Here is a 16,338-nt window from a genome sequence, read left to right as displayed (position 1 = left end):
GATTTGTTTGCTAACGAATAACGTGTTTCTTTTTTTTCAGCTAAGGTTTTCTGTTTCATTTTTTCAGTCATTTTTGTTTAATATATATATATGTTCTAATTTTTGTTTTTTTTTCTCGGGTTTCCTTCCGGACCGGACCGAAACTTAGCTTTGTTTCGCGGATTTACATTTTTACATTGTTAAAATATCAGTAAACATTAAGCTTCCGCATTCAATAACTAACAACACATTTGGGTTTGATTTGCTTAAATTCTCTCTGTAAACATGTAAATATTTTCAACAGTATATTTATTGTATTTTCTTTGTGTTTGTGGTTGTTAGTATGTGGCTATTTTTTTCTTTGTATCCTTCATCATTCTGGGGTCGGTAGTTTTTTTATTCTTTTTCTCTCTAGCTGGGTATCAGGAATCAGAACAAATTGGCTCAAATGGCACGTTCCCCTTGATATTTGGAGATTTGTGCCTTGCCATCAATTTGTTTTTAGCATCATTTTCCCGATATATAAGAGGGAAGGATTGAAAGGAAATGGTAAGGGTTGGACTAGGAGGATGGGAAAAATTGACGACACAAAAACACATAAAAGCAGAAGTAAATTCTGCACCCCTAAGGGATGCCGAACAATCTGCTGAGGATCACATTTAGTGGAAGCAGAAGTAAATTCTGAACCTCTACGAGGTCCCGAACAGTCCGCTGTTAATAAAACCTCCAACCCCCGAGAGGATTTGAAGATCTTACAAAAGCGACACCATTCTGCACTCCCGGAAGAATGCAGAACGATTCGCAGTATGTACGAGCAGAAGTAAATTCGGCAGCCCCCAAAAGATGCCAAACAATCTGCTAAACCCTATTTAAGGTAAATACAGAAGGGATTCATTCACTCCAGGAAGAACGATGAACCCTTCTGACTATAGCTCCTTACCACATTGGGTAAGAAACGAGAGAATATCCTTCAATTTTAGCTCCGCATACACAGACTCAACCATGTATGGAGAACCAAAAACCCGGATACGTAGCTGCGTCAATGCGGGACAGTTACATATCAGATGATATGAAGTACCATAATCGCATTCACACAAATCACACGAATAATACTCAGCACGTTGAATAGTAGCCATGTGATAATTGAGTTTGCAATGTCCAGTCAGAGCTCTGACCAGAATACTGCAATGATGCTTGGAGAAATGCAGTAGACACTTTGACATTTTCAGATTTAAATCTGGTAGAAATGCTTTTGTCTGAGCGCAAGTTTGCAAGCTGCGCCAGTAGCTGGCATGTTTGGATACAGCCCAAGAACGAATCTTGTGCTTTATCCAACTAGTTGAAAGTGGTAAAGCTGGTTCAGGACCAACGAAATCATTCGTTGCACCAGCTCTAGCCAACTCATCAGCCCATTCATTTCCAGTAATACCAGAATGGCCGGGTACCCATAAGAAGTAAACAGCATTTGAAAGCATTTCAGCTAAGGTTTTCTGTTTGTTTGTTTTTTCCAGTAATACCAGAATGGCCGGGTACCCATAAGAAGTAAACAGCATTTGAAAGCATTTCAGCTAAGGTTTTCTGTTTCATTTTTTCAGTCATTTTTGTTTAATATATATATATGTTCTAATTTTTGTTTTTTTTTTCTCGGGTTTCCTTCCGGACCGGACCGAAACTTAGCTTTGTTTTGATTTACATTTTTACATTGTTAAAATATCAGTAAACATTAAGCTTCCGCATTCAATAACTAACAACACATTTGGGTTTGATTTGCTTAAATTCTCTCTGTAAACATGTAAATATTTTCAACAGTATATTTATTGTATTTTCTTTGTGTTTGTGGTTGTTAGTATGTGGCTATTTTTTTCTTTGTATCCTTCATCATTCTGGGGTCGGTAGTTTTTTTATTCTTTTTCTCTCTAGCTGGGTATGTGTGTGTGCGAGTGTGTTGTATACGGAAAACAATGTATATAATCTCAAAACGTTAACTATCATTGCATCTCTTTAGTGACCTGCCACCATTTGTTCTCCTTCTAGAGTGTACTGGTAAAAGTTTGTATTCCCCCAATCCCCCCATATTTGTTCTCTTTGTTTCGTCCCGTAGGTTTTCTACTTTTCCGTCTGCCGCCGCCATTTTGTAGTTTATATAATCCGACGAATCCACGCTGCCACGGCTGCCGTCTGTGACCGCAGGAGTGCTTTGATCTGTTTAAAATAGCACCTTAGCAAGCGAGGCACCGACCGAAAGCGGATGAGCAAAGCGAGCGTTACCCAAATGGATGAATTTCAAGGCTACCTAGATCCAGTGATTGGACGATGGTAGATAAACGACTATTTCAGAGCGGGAAATGTGTAAAGTTTCACATTCTCGTAGACTTTAGAACACCCCTATATTCCTTGATGTACGCGGCATAACAATAAAACCGATGCACACAGTCGTAACCCACGCAACCTCGGCTAAGTGCAGAAAACCACATTCAGTGATGATTTTGCTTTCATCTAGCATGAGAAATGAAATCAAAAAAAAAGTTAAAAGGAAAAAAAACAGTGACATCAACCAGTCAACGCAGTTGATGATGCCGGGCGCGGCCGGCCACCAACCAGACAAAGCGTCGGACGCCTCAAACTAGGCCAAACTACTTTGGCAGCTCGCTGGAGGGAAAAAGCGCGTTTCCGGCAACCATTTCGAAGGCTTTCAGGCAACTGTAACAAAAAAAAGGTAAAAAAATATAATCTCGTTCGTCACGGCAGCGTGACGTACGCGAGATAAAGTAAAATAGAGGTGCACAGGAGAGAGAAGAAAAAATCAGGCCAAATGCTATTGTTCATCAAAACAGAGTTCCGGGAAGCCAGAGCAAACAACGACAGTGACAAAAAAAAACTGCAAGACGAGAGGAAGAAGCAAACTCGGAATGATCTATGGTGACAGAGGCGGTTCGATTTATTTGTTTGGTGCTGAATAAAATGGGCGGAATAATATTGCATTTTGCTTGATCTTCTTTATCGACACTGCCGAAATGAGTGGTATGATTGCAGGTTTCACATATTTACCCCGAAAGCTCGTCTACTTTGCACTCCATTGTAGATGTTTCCATGGAAAAAAGGAACACAAAATAAACAATACACTGCATAAAAGTGCAGATTTATCAAAAACCTTCGGATGAAGACTATGTCATTCTGAATGCCACGGATACAACAGACATGCCTCATTTTGATCGAGTTACCTTGACCTTGTTCGGCTTATCTGACTTGACGCTGTAGCGATGTGCCGTGATGGGATACATCATCATCATGCCTGTGAGCACACACAATGGTCCACCAAGTGGGAATAGATACCCGCCCACAACCAACCAACCAAACCGTACCGGAGCGAAGAAAAGTGCATAGAATAGCTGTTTCCTTTGAAATTTGACAAAGGCAAAGCACTAGACACTACTACAGCTACCTAACGGCTGGTTGCGAGGGAATAGTAGGCGGGAAAAAAATCCGGTAAGAAAATAAAAGCGAATCATCTTCAGCCAACAGAAGTGCGCCGGTTTTGACAATGGAATTCATGTTCCATACACGTTTTTTCTTCTTATTTCGTGTTCTGCTTCCTTCGAACTCGTTCGTTCGGTTTTGAAGGCTGTCATCGCATCGCAATTGTTGCCAATTGTGTCTGATAAAAAAAAAGAAAGAAATAATCGGTTCAGATAAATGCCACCGAGAAGACAGTGTTGCCAGGTAGTACTGAAAAACTGGAAGACTTGCCTAACCGTATTAGAAGAATCGATCGATTCGGAAAATTAACACATCACTCAGTAAGTCGTGTGATTGACACACCGAAAATGTGTGTAAAATTTCATGACAATGAGATTAGTCAGAAAAAAGTGACAGCCATTGAAGTGAAGCTAGTTTTGTTATTTCTAAAACAATAGATTCAAAACAATTTCCTTTGTTAGTTTATCCTATCTCTTCTACATCGAAAAGAACCATTTGTTATTGGTTTGTTGAATATAAACGTGGTCGTACAGGCACTGATGATGGTGAACGTGGTGAACTCCAGAAAACAAAAAAAAAAATCCACAAATTGGTTAAATTTAATCGACCATAAAAACATCAGGAGGCAATATTTTTACAATTACGCATAAACATTTAACCATGGAAAAGCTCTTTCCGAAGTGGGTTCAATAACAGTCCATCAAAAACAACAACGGCTATGCTTACATGTAATGAATCAGATTTTTTGTGTCGATATGTAACAATGAATGAAATATGGTTCCATCGTCCAAAAGCACAACAGTTTTAGCTGAAGAAGCTATGGCTTCAGTATTTTAGAATACGCAATCTTCATCGACTATGATTGATAGATCATTTGAATGCCAAAATTAAGAAGAAACGAGCACATTTGTCAAAGAAAAACCACTATTTCAACAAGAACTTGAAACCTAATTTAGGGCAAAAAAACAAACTCTTCTACAAGCAGAGATGTCCATCTCCTCTGTGTGACGAAGAGCAAGTGTAATTTCTCCCATCGCACTGACAACATCAACGAGAGCTTTTACACACATGCACCATAATTCTATGGAGTGTACACACATCATGAGAGCGCATGTTTGTTTTCTTTCACCTCTAGCACCGGATCATACCAAAATGCTAGAGCAGAGTTCTCAAATTATCTAAGGTGAACGCAGATTCGTTCGCCGAAGTGCACTCTGCTGTATGGTTCGCATAAGGCTGGCGAACGACCGCAACTTGGTTAAAGCCGGGAAAAAATAAACGATACAAAAAAAGAAGCGTGAGGCACGCATATTCAGCTAAATACAATTTATCGTTGGATTTTCATTTTTCTATCCTGTGATAAAGATTTTCATAGCAAGGCCAGCTCTACTCTCTATAAGTGTTCGCTCATCAGTGCACGCGCCACTAAACACTTGGGTGTATTTAGACGAGAGCACGTGAAAGCGATTCATGTAAGGAGAATGTGGTTCACTCGCACCAGCTTCTTTGAACCCAAGCGCACACTCAAAGTCTGTCTATTCAACACTGGAGAGAAGTGAATTTTCCTTTTTGTGCGATGCTCGTTGGTTGCATCTTCAGTGTAGGCATGAAACTTACACGCTGGTGTATCACTTTAGTGAAATGCCATCACTGTTTACAAGCACGGCTTCGAGCAGTTAGAAAAACGTTGCAATAGTTCTATTGCGCTCTTGAAGGAGATTGTATTGACGAAGAAAATCGGTTTTGTGTTATTGCAATTTTCGATCAAATATATAATAAGAATGAGCATGAAATTGGGTCAGGGTAATTTCGCTGAAAGCCGTTTCGCCCAAAAGTCATTTCGCCGAAAGGACTATTTCGCCGAAAGGGCCATTTAGCCGAAAAGGCCATTTCGCCGAAATGGTAACTACACTGAATCGTACAATTATCTTATTACCGCACTGGAACTGATTTAAAGTAGAGGCAAATGGAAGATGACAGTGTTTACGCCCGTTTTGTTGATTTACAATCGTAGCTCTGAAATATCTCATATTCATATACTAAATAGAATGAAAGAATGAAAGTTATTCTTCAGTATAACCTCCATTTAGAGCGATACACTTAACCCAACATTTTGATGTTTTTTGAAAAAAAAAAGATTTGTCAAAACAGGCTTCTGTTTCTGCAATGATCTCAGGATTCGACGAAAATTTCTTTCCCTGGAGAAATTTCGTCCCTTTTGCAGGTTTGGAAATAAATAATAGTCGCTGGGAGCCAGGTCCGGAGAATATGGGGGATGGTAGATCAATCCGCTTGATGAAAACTCGCGTGACACGAGCAGATGTTATTCAAATAATAGTGGATAGATTGTCATGAAATTTGGTATTGGGCCATCTAGTGGTTTGTTCTCAAACAAAAATGTACACTGTTCGAAACTTTTCACGTCTTTTCTGTGAGATGCCCGGGACTTTACATTCCATGTAGTATATATAAATAACAAATAAATTAATTTCACCGCGTTTCATCCAGAAAGACTGCTCTCTTGATTAAATTTGGCTGACTGATTCATGATCATCAGAAGGATATTCCCAAGAAAACTTGACTTTATTAGTGTTTGCTTTGTGTGTCTACCAGGCGAATGTTTACGGTATTTTTCGTTAACTTGGGACGACAGGAAAATATCTAATGCGGTTTAGCCACAACGTTTTTATTCGTGTACTACCGCTGAGGCAATTACAGATTTCTTTGCGAGAGACCGTCGTCTCTTGAGACGGATCGGCGGTCAACTCAGTCGCCATCTTGGCTTCAGTTATGTGACTGGATCATTTTGGATGAATAGCCGGAATTTGTAGTTTCGAATGAATAATGTGGTGTGTTCGAAACTACTCTTTTGGCAGAATGGCATTCGGCGAAACGACTTTCGATAAAATGGCTTTCAGTTGAATGACCCGTGTTTACAGACCTGTTCGGTAGCTCTCGTCAGATCGACGAAATATTGATTACCGAACGCTTTGTGATCAATGCAATTATTGTACTGAAGAACGAACTGTTTGAAATTCTGTGAAAAAAATTCCCGAATTCTGTAAAATTTCTCTTAATTTTCGATTTTAAAAATTAATTTAAATTTCGATTTGTAAAAAGTTTTTTTTTTGATACACCAAATCTCAACTTTTCATGCATTTCTAAGACATTTGGTGTCAAAAAAAATTCGATTTCGGAAATCTCAGTTCCAAAGTCGAATTTTTTCAAAAAAAAATTTGCTTTTTGAGATTCTACCAGATCTGGACATTTCATGTATTTCTAGACATTTGGCATCACCAGTTTTTTTTCAATTTTGCGCTTTTCTTCTACGCGAATTTCCTACGCGGTTTTTTGAACGGATTTCCGAAATTCGCGGTTTTTTTTACGCGTTTTCGCGGATTTCCGAAATTATGCGGTTTTTTTCGGGCGGTTTTATACGCGGTACGTATCCCCCGCGTAAAAAGAGACCTCAGTGTAAAACTAAAGAGCCGCAGACTCACATTTAAAGAGTCGCAGGCTGCCGAGCCCTGACTATAAATACACGCAAACTGTTCTTTTTTGGGCCCAAAAAATCGATCCTTATAAACTGTTCACTATGGTCAGCTTGAATTTCGTAAAGTGGTATGATTAAGCCAAATGATTAAGCACCTAAAAAACCGGGTGGCATCACTTAACCATGTCCGATTCAGCTCACATTTTGCATAGAGATTGAATTTTTTTTAGGTCCTTACTCATTTGAGTACTAGCGAAATTAGACATGAATCTTGTTTCGTATCACCCCAATATTTATATGCGAATCGGATCTCTAGGTGAAGAGTCACTCATTAACATCTAATCAATTTTGTTTTACGTTGAACATTGGATTTTTATTCAATCAAATCTACAAAAATCGATTGAACTCAACCAAGCTCCGTCAATTTGCTGCCCAGCTGCCAGCACTGCAGTGGCTGTCGGACGCACATAAGCTAATCGAAACAAGGCCAACTAGATTTGCACTAAACTTTGCGTTGTCACGTGACGTGACGTGACGTGCGGAATGAATGGATGGCACCAGTTGCAACCGAATGCACCCGCTGGAACGAGGTCGACAGTGGACTGACGATGAATAGACTGCGCTTTTTCGTTTAGGGGAGCAGAACAGAGAAAAGCCGCTTACATGACGGGAATTTATTCCCTCCTCCTTTTTGGGGGAGTATGCCGCCGCACCGTCGTCCGGATTACGAGAAGATTTGATTTTAGAGAGTGCTTTTTCCCTCTATTTAGTGACAAACTGGTGAACACAGTGCTTTGCTGCTGCCAGGGCCATCGAGTCTATCAGTGTATGACTGGCAGTTGACCTTCCCCCGTTTCTTCAGGAGCGGGATCTACATCATTGAGGGAGCAGGAAGGAAGAGTTTTCCTACACAGTAAAGAAGAATGTAATTCATTTCTAGGCGATCCGGCGGGACCGGGTTTGTTCTGACAAACAGTAGTCAGCAGTTTAACATTGAACCCTCCCTCAAAAAAAACAAGACGGATAGAGAAGCAGTGTATCAGTGCGGTAAAATGGTTCACACTGACGAAAAGTTTGACGACATGAAAATCCGGTTATCACGGAAAGACGGTCGAAGATTCGGTAGATGTTTACAAGCCGTGTTCTTCGTGCTTCTACACATGTCAAAGTGCCGGAGTTAGGCAAAGGATCAGAAAGCCCGCGTTCTACTTTGATCTAATTTTACATCCCGGAGCAGCGACTGGAGTTGTTGACCTAGTTCCAGGCGAAATCCCATCCGAATGTCGTTGGATTGAATCGTTAATCAATGACTACGTGTGTGGGTTGATTCACTGGTTGTCTACGAGAGAAATAAAGTGAGAGAGGCCAATATTGTACAGTTTGAGAATGTTTAAAAGTTCAAAGTATTCTTGCCAAAAACTCATCTCCCACGCTTTATTAGGCTTGATTTCCGAGTGAATTCACTGCACTAATTATGATGCAGGGAGTGACCTTGTGCTGAAACCTTGCACTAAATTACTGCAAATTCGATCCCGATGTCGAAAAAAGCCACCCTTTCCGGGTTTTACTACCTGACAACCACGACCTTGGGCCGTGCCACTTGACACGCCCTCTCGCTAATCAGATCTCCGTCTTCGTCGTCCCGTTCAGATCATTATCCTGGTACGTAATAGCATTTTCCCCGGATATTTTTCAGTATCACCTTACCTTCGTCGAGTGCGGTAATTATCATTATTATTACTTCGATTTAATAACTTAATTTACCGACGATGTCGGTATAGACTTTCCGTTTGCCTTATCACCAACGAAGATACACCAACTCACCTCCGAAATCCGTATCAGCAGGTCGTTCTGGATTGGGATGAAAAAAAAAGTTATTTGAACACACACTCGCCTGTGCGTATGCAATTAGCCATAAAGGTTCTCCCGAAAGTAGGCAATCAACCATAATCAGGTTTTTACCGGACCGAAAGCTTGTTGGGGGTCGTAGCCAACGCTGTTCGATTTATATCTCCCTCAATTCCTCTAGCACTTCCGTACGTGGGCAGACAGGTTGGAAAGTATCATTTTTAATTAAGCTTTCCACACCCTCCCCCACCATAATTCATGATCCACTCACCATCACCCAATAAATCCCCGTTTATAGCTGCTTATGCTCATCACAACCCCAACGGATGGATAATGAATGTGCCTTCTACTGTTCAGTCTGTCTCGCTTGCTCGCACTTACTGGAAGCGTGGGCTTCTGTTGTTGCCGTCACTTCACTTGTAGGTCAGCATCATCATCATCATCATCATCGTCCTGATACTGAACCTGATCCCCGTCTTCATTTGGTGCGAAACGATTTCGACTTCTGAGCTCGGTTGAAAATTGCGGAATTTGACCAAAGACCGGCACACCATCCCGGCCCGGATCCGACCGGACTAACAACTACTATCAGTGTACCTTAACCATTCGCCCGCATAAAAAATACGTCCTAATCTGTTTCCTTGTTCGTTCACTTTTTTCACCTGAAAAAATTATGTTTCATCTTCTTTTTTTTTATTTTTTATTTTAGTTCATTTTGGCACCTCGCCTCTGATCCGTTCTCTAGCAAAATAATACCACACACACCGATCTAAAACAACACTTTGGTAACTGCGCTAATTCGACACAAACTACCTAACCTATCGCCGTGGAAAATGAGTAGTTATCATTCACCCGGCCTACTGTGTGTTTTATTTTTTTGTTCGTTTTTTTTTTGTTTTGCATTTTGCACGAGCGCGCGCGGTAAGGTAAGGACAACAAACAACACTACCCATTAGGTACTGTGCTGACTGAGCTATTCGCAGCAGCAGAACAAAAGACCTGCCGCGTAAAACGTGTATATTCTCTTTTGGTATGTTTATTATTTACTATTACATTTATGGAAGAAACAGAAAAAAAACACCGCAACACCAAAAACTCAATCTACTGGTCTACCGGATAATACTGAATAGTGTGGCAAAATTGCCGTACTCTTGCCATGATGAAAGTTTCTTTCCGTGGTGATGCGGCTGCGAATCGGGTTTTGAGTCATTGAAGTCACTGAAGCCACATGGCAGCCTATTCGGTCGCTAAAACCTACGATTGCTACGACAAGAATTAGCGGCTCGATTTTCTCATCGATTTCTCCGTCGACTAGTCCGTGGGCTTTGATAAAGTTTAACGCAAAAACGATTTTATAAAGCGGTTTCAGTTGAACTACTAAACAGTGCAATGAGACCTGCTTGGCCCCAATTAATCGAAGACGAACGGCATGGAAAATATAAACACCCGGTTGTGTTATCTTTGTGGACACAAAACAGTGGTTTAGTTGAACTTCTAAACAATCAGCCGTTTGTTGTTCAGGTTCGAAAATTGTCGTCTGAACAAAATTCGAAGAACAAATCTCTCAAATTTATCAAACAACATAAAAAATACAAGTAAATACCATAAAAACAATAGTTTTATATGAGAACAATGAACAATACTTCTAGAGTAAGCAAACTGAAAATCAAAAAGCACAGGAAATCGATTGTAAAACAGTGTTTTGAAAATTGAATTAAATTTACATCTGTTTAGCTGTTTTTTTTTGTACCAGGTGAAGAGTGTTAAAAATTGTATTCCATCACTAAAAACTGAAAACCAAAAAAACGTTTAAAATTCGAAACTGAGCTCAATCGATAGTCATTGTCAGTATATGACGAAACAAACCGATTATGGCTACACTGGTTCTCGGTTTCCGATTAAGAAAGCACCGAAAATAGTGGTCATTAGAATACCAATAAAAATGACACCATAAAAAAACCCTTTGAAAAATTTGTGCAAACTCGTACATCAGTAAAGGCTGCCGCCCAGCGGACAATGTTTAAAAATTTTGAATTTTGAAAACGAAAAAGCTCCCTGATGACATCAAATTTCCGAAATCGTAAAAAATGTTTTGAAGTCACATTTCTTAAATTTGAAAAATATCGACTTTTAGACTTACAAAGATTAAAATATTTACGAAACCGATTTTTTTTAAGTCAACTTTTGTGAAATGAAAAATCGGCGAGATCTTGTTTCATTCAGAATATTTTTATGAAAAATAGCGACTTCGAGACTTTGGAAAAAAATTAGCAATTATCAATTTATCAGTTTAATTTTGCTCGAAATTGTCGGGCATATTTTTCGTGTTGTCACCATATTTGAAAAAAAACTCGGATATGTTTAATCATGTCTTGAACAGATTAAAATGCAAACATAAGCCAGATTCAAGACTCAGTGTTTTTTTTTTAATTAAAAATTCGAATCGATTGTTGACGTTTCCAAGATAAACTGATTCTTCTTCAGGGTATTCACTTTTCAATGATGGGAAGCGTGCCATTTGAGTCACTCTTTTTTGAGCAGAAATAAAAACAAATTTCCTTCTACTTAGCTAAGGATTCGTTAGAAATCTTCTTGTGATGCAGATTTTTCCACACTGTCGCAACTTTTCAGACGACACGTACTTAAAATTTTAATACGAAAATTTTTCTCAAAATATTTAACATAATAATACAATTCACCTCAGACGCAAATGTTAACCAACTGAATAGTGTTTACAAATTCAAATGCAAACGAAATCTAATTTGATGACTCAGTACTTCTTTTTTCAGTTTAAAATTCGGATCGTTTGTTCACGTTTCTAATAGAAACTGTTTCTTTTTCACGGTTTTCAGTTTTTAATAATGGGGAGTGTGTCATTTGAGCCACTCCTTTTTGAACAAAAGAATAGAAGTAATAATTTTGCGATGCTGATTTTTTCCATACTAACGCAACTTCCAGACGGTTTAACTTGAAATTTCATGGACGTTTTTTCTTATCTGACGTTTTTGAAAAATTGTGATAATTTCAATCACATCACATTTTTTCCAAAATATTTCGCAAAACGTAATTTAAATTCTTTTTTTCAATTGTACTTTTCATACTTGTATTCTTCATTCTGAGTATCACTGTATTCCGGAAGGAAAATATTGCGATTTCCAATATTGACCCAATTCATCAGTTTAGCTTTGCTTGAAATTGCAGGCGACTTTTTACCTTTGTAGATTTTTGTTAAGTTTTTCATCACGTATTGAATAGCTTTTTACAAAGTTAAATGCAAACGAAAGCCAACTTTATGACTTAGTATCATTGTTTCAGTTTAAAATTCGAGTCGCTTGTTCACGTTTATAGAAAAAAAAGTTTCTTTTTCTAGGTATTAAATTTTCATTAATGGGGAGCGTGTCGTTTGAGCCACTTGAAATGGCAGGCCCATGACTAGTTTTTACAAAGTTAAATGCAAACGAAAGCCAACTTTATGACTTAGTGTCATTTTTTCAGTTTAAAATTCGAGTCGCTTGTTCACGTTTATAGAAAAAATAGTTTCTTTTTCTAGGTATTAAATTTTCATTAATGGGGAGCGTGTCGTTTGAGCCACTTGAAATGGCAGGCCCATGACTAATTTTTACAAAGTTAAAGGCAAACGAAAGCCAACTTTATGAGTTAGTGCTTTGTTTCAGTTTAAAATTCAGATCGCTTGTTGACGTTTCTAGGAGAAACTGATTCTTCTTCGGGGTATTCAGTTTTCAATAATGGGAGGCGTGCCTTTTGGAACCACCCCATTTTGTGCAAAAAGCAGAATTTCTTCTTCTTTTCCAAGAAATCGTTAAAAATCTTTACGCGATGACCATTTTTCTCTTTCAACTTTTCAGACGACACATACTTAACATTATAATGCGAAAATTCTTCTTAGCTCGTTATAATCTTTTTGCGATGCTGATTGTTTCATGCTGACTCAACTTTTCAGATCAGGCTTTGACTTGAAATTGCATGGAAGTTTCATTATTTTCTGGTTTTTTAAAAAATGTGATAATTTTAACCATATTCTAAACCTTTTAATATGGAAATTTTATCCAAAATATTTTGCAACATTCATTTCATCTCAAGCGCAAATAACGCAAACGAACTGACTATTTTTTTTTAAATTCAAAAGCAAAGGAAAAACAACTTTATGACTTAGAATTTATTTTTTCTGTTTAAAATTCGAATCGCTTGTCGACGTTTTTAGGAGTAACTTTTTCTTCTTCAGGGTATTCAATGTTCAATGATGCCAGTGGGTCAATCTATTTATAGCGTAAAAAAGATTTTATTCTTCTTAGCTAATGAATCGTTAGAAATCGCTTTTCCGATGCTAATTTTTCATGCAGGTTAAAGCTTGAAATTTCAGAGATTTTTTTTCTAACTTCACGTTTCTTTGAAAACTGGTAAAATTTTGATTACATCATAAATATTTTAATATGATTTTTTTTTCAAAAACATTTTGCAAAATTGTACCTCTAACACAAGTGCTAACGAACTGACTGATTTTTATCAATTCAAAACAAACGGAAACCAACTTCATCATTCAGAACTTCTTTTTTTCAGTTTAAAACTTGGATCGCTTGCCGACGTTTCTAGGAGGTATTTATTCTTCTTCAGGGTATTCAGTTTACAATAATGGGAGGCGTGCCTGACTAGCTGACTAGTGTTTACAAATTCAAAAATGCAAGCGAAAACAGTCTCAGCTAGATTTTCATCAGTTAAAAACTCGGATCGCTTATTGACGTTTCTATAGAAAACTGATTCTTCTTCAGGATATTCAATGTTCAATAATGGAATGCCATTGAGTTGCTCTATTTTGAGAAAAAAAATTTTATACTTATTAACTAAGGAATCGTTAGAAATCGCTTCTGCGATGCTGATTTTTTCATGCTGACTCAACTGTCCAGTCCAGGTTTAGACTTGGAATTTCAGGGATTTTTTTTATTACTTCACGTTTCTGAAAAAAATGGTGATAATTTTAACCACATCCAAAACATTTTTGTATTGAATTTTTTCCAAAAACATTTTGCAAAATGAAATTCATCTCAAACGCTATTGCTAACGAACTGACTAGCTTTCATAAATTCAAATGCAAGCGAAAACAGACTCAGCTAGATTTTCATCAGTTAAAAACTCGGATCGTTTGTTGACGTTTCGATAAGAAACAGATTTTTCTGCAGGGTATTTAGTTTTCAATACTGGGAAGCGTGCCATTTAAGCTTGAAATTTCAGGGATTTTTTTTCTTACTTCACGTTTCTGAATAAATTTTGATAATTTTAATCAAAATTAAGAGATCAAAATCAAAAATCAAAATAAAAAATTAAGAGATAGGATTTTCTCGATTTTTTTGCAAGTTAAAATGGAATTTACTATTTTTTCACTTTTCTCTGTGCGTAATTTTAATGAATCGATTTAAGAAAACTTCCGTATTTGAAGCGGGAATCGAAAGGCTACCTGTCGCGACTTCAATGGCTCAACGCCGAATACCTTGAATGGTGATTTGTTTTGTTTGCATTTTTTGGTCACCGCTTGCTGCGATATGTTGACGTTTCATCGCATTTTTATTTTTCTTCGCTACAAATTCCTTGCTAAACGGAGAAAGAAATTTCATCATTTTGCTATTTTTTTTTGGTAATTTCTTTTTAACTGTTTTTTCAGCGAATTTTTTGTTTGTTTGTTTAGAAATCGATCATAGTTTTTTTTGCCTTTTTTTGCGATATGTTTAGCTTCTAGAATTTGCATAAGCATCAAAGTGGATTCCTAAAGTTCACTAACCCTATGGTCATTTGTTTTGTTTGTGTTACTGTGTGTATGTGTGTTTGTGTGTTGATGTATTCTAAATCGAAGCCCCCTTTCTGGCTGTGTAGAATTATTGAGAAAGATTTTATTCCAGTGTTTGTATTTGTTCTGCTTGGTGCTTTGATGTTTGCTGGGAAGATTTTCCTATGTTTTGTCGTTGTCACCGTCTGTGTCATTGTCACGTGAGTAGGTTTTTGTTTGTCTGGTTTGTTTCAGTGTGTCGTTGAGAGATTGGAAGATTTTAGGTTTGGGGAAAGCGAAGCAGGTTCATTGGTTGGATAGTTGGTTAGAGTTGGGTTCGAAACTACGCTGGTGCTGCTGCAAAAAGCTTGTCGCCACCGGGGCCAGTGCGCTAACTTGTACGTGGCTTTTACATAATGCGTTGTAGCTACGAAGGGAAGGAAACATTTAGAGGATAGCCATCGCGATATTTACAATTTTTCCGAGTATGTGTGATTGCGTTTCGTGAAGACGTGGAGATGGTCTGGATAGGGCTGTGGAGGAATCGTACAATGTTCAACCGCCTGATGGTTTTCTCCGCAGATGGCAGGACTACTATCGTGACTAGGGAGCATCTCTTCTACGTTGTCGTTAGCCGATCGTTATGTTAGTGACTATGATACCGGGGTTGTTCAACGGTACCACCCTGGAAGCCACTGGCGCAGCCATTCGTTAACACTAGTGGAACAAAATCTGTCCGAATTCTAACAGCCGGGGGGCCGTGGCTATCCATCGGCGAAGTGACCAGGCCCCAGTTGGAGCTTATCTCACTTTGGTTCGCCCATCGACTGCCCGACAACTATTATCAGTACGATGAAAACTGCCAGCAGTACCAAAATACAGCAGATGGCCACCGCAACCATTGCACTGTTACTCATTCAACTATCCGGTTTTGGGATTCGTGGCCTGCACCGAGAATCAAGCTTGCACTACCGCAGCAGCAACCTTATCGGAAAGGCACCCGAAATCTTGGACTTCGTAGTCGCAGTCGTCGTCGTCGTTGTCGTGATCGTGATCGTCACCGCCACCACCGCCGTTAGGGGCTCTGCGAACCACCACCGAAATCAACGGTTTCCGATTTCGGTTTCTCTTGGCTATCGTCGACCGCGTTGCATCAGTTGTCTGCCACTTTAACACTCAAAATCGACTCGTCCCGATAAATCACTTACCAAAAAAAAAAAAAATTTGATCATTAAGTCTCACTTATTAATTACTCAATTATGTCGCATTTTTTTTTTTGACTCGCCACGACTCCTGACACGGTTTCTGGAACAGTTGATCTGAAAAAAAATAATTAGGATCATACTCTTCATCTTTGAACACGACCTAACCCGAACCCACTTCCAAATCCAGCGCGTCGGATCACGAATACGAAGGGAGAAACACTCGTTTGACCTTGGCTTGTGTGGATGCGAATTGTTTTTCTTTTTTCATTTAGCAAATCTGCACATACTGCTCCCAACACCTTCATCAGCCCATTCGAAAGTGTTGGGATCTCGACGATTTTCAATGTGTTTTTCCCCTCTCGCACCAAAGGAGGTGGCTAGAGTGGGCGTGAGACGCGTTCAATATAGTAACAATAAAGGCGCAACGAAACTCGTTAATACTCATTAAATGCGGAATTCGGATCAAACAAGTCGGACTGACTGCTGTTGCTGGAGAATGAAGGTGTGTGTGTGCGTCCGGAAATTGCCATTCATTTGAATGGGTTCGACTGACTGACTGA

The 16,338-nt window shown here is 38.7% G+C and overlaps 2 protein-coding genes across 10 annotated transcripts in view; both read right to left on the bottom strand.

Annotated features, from left to right (window-relative positions):
* Window positions 1-16,338, bottom strand: part of LOC131431200 (cubilin) — a 229,885-nt gene that overhangs the window by 107,157 nt on the left and 106,390 nt on the right. The gene's annotated exons all lie outside the window — the stretch shown is intronic.
* Window positions 1,542-16,338, bottom strand: part of LOC131431249 (uncharacterized) — a 54,907-nt gene continuing 40,110 nt past the window's right edge. The window contains exon 2 of the mRNA XM_058596855.1: window positions 1,542-15,892. Coding sequence (XP_058452838.1) covers window positions 15,380-15,490 — 111 coding nt within the window. The 5' untranslated portion in view covers window positions 15,491-15,892 and the 3' untranslated portion in view covers window positions 1,542-15,379. The remainder of the gene's footprint in view (window positions 15,893-16,338) is intronic.

This window comes from Malaya genurostris, chromosome 1, assembly GCF_030247185.1.
Source record: "Malaya genurostris strain Urasoe2022 chromosome 1, Malgen_1.1, whole genome shotgun sequence".
Classification (NCBI taxonomy): domain Eukaryota; kingdom Metazoa; phylum Arthropoda; class Insecta; order Diptera; family Culicidae; genus Malaya; species Malaya genurostris.
This window is presented reverse-complemented; position numbering and strand designations above follow the sequence as displayed.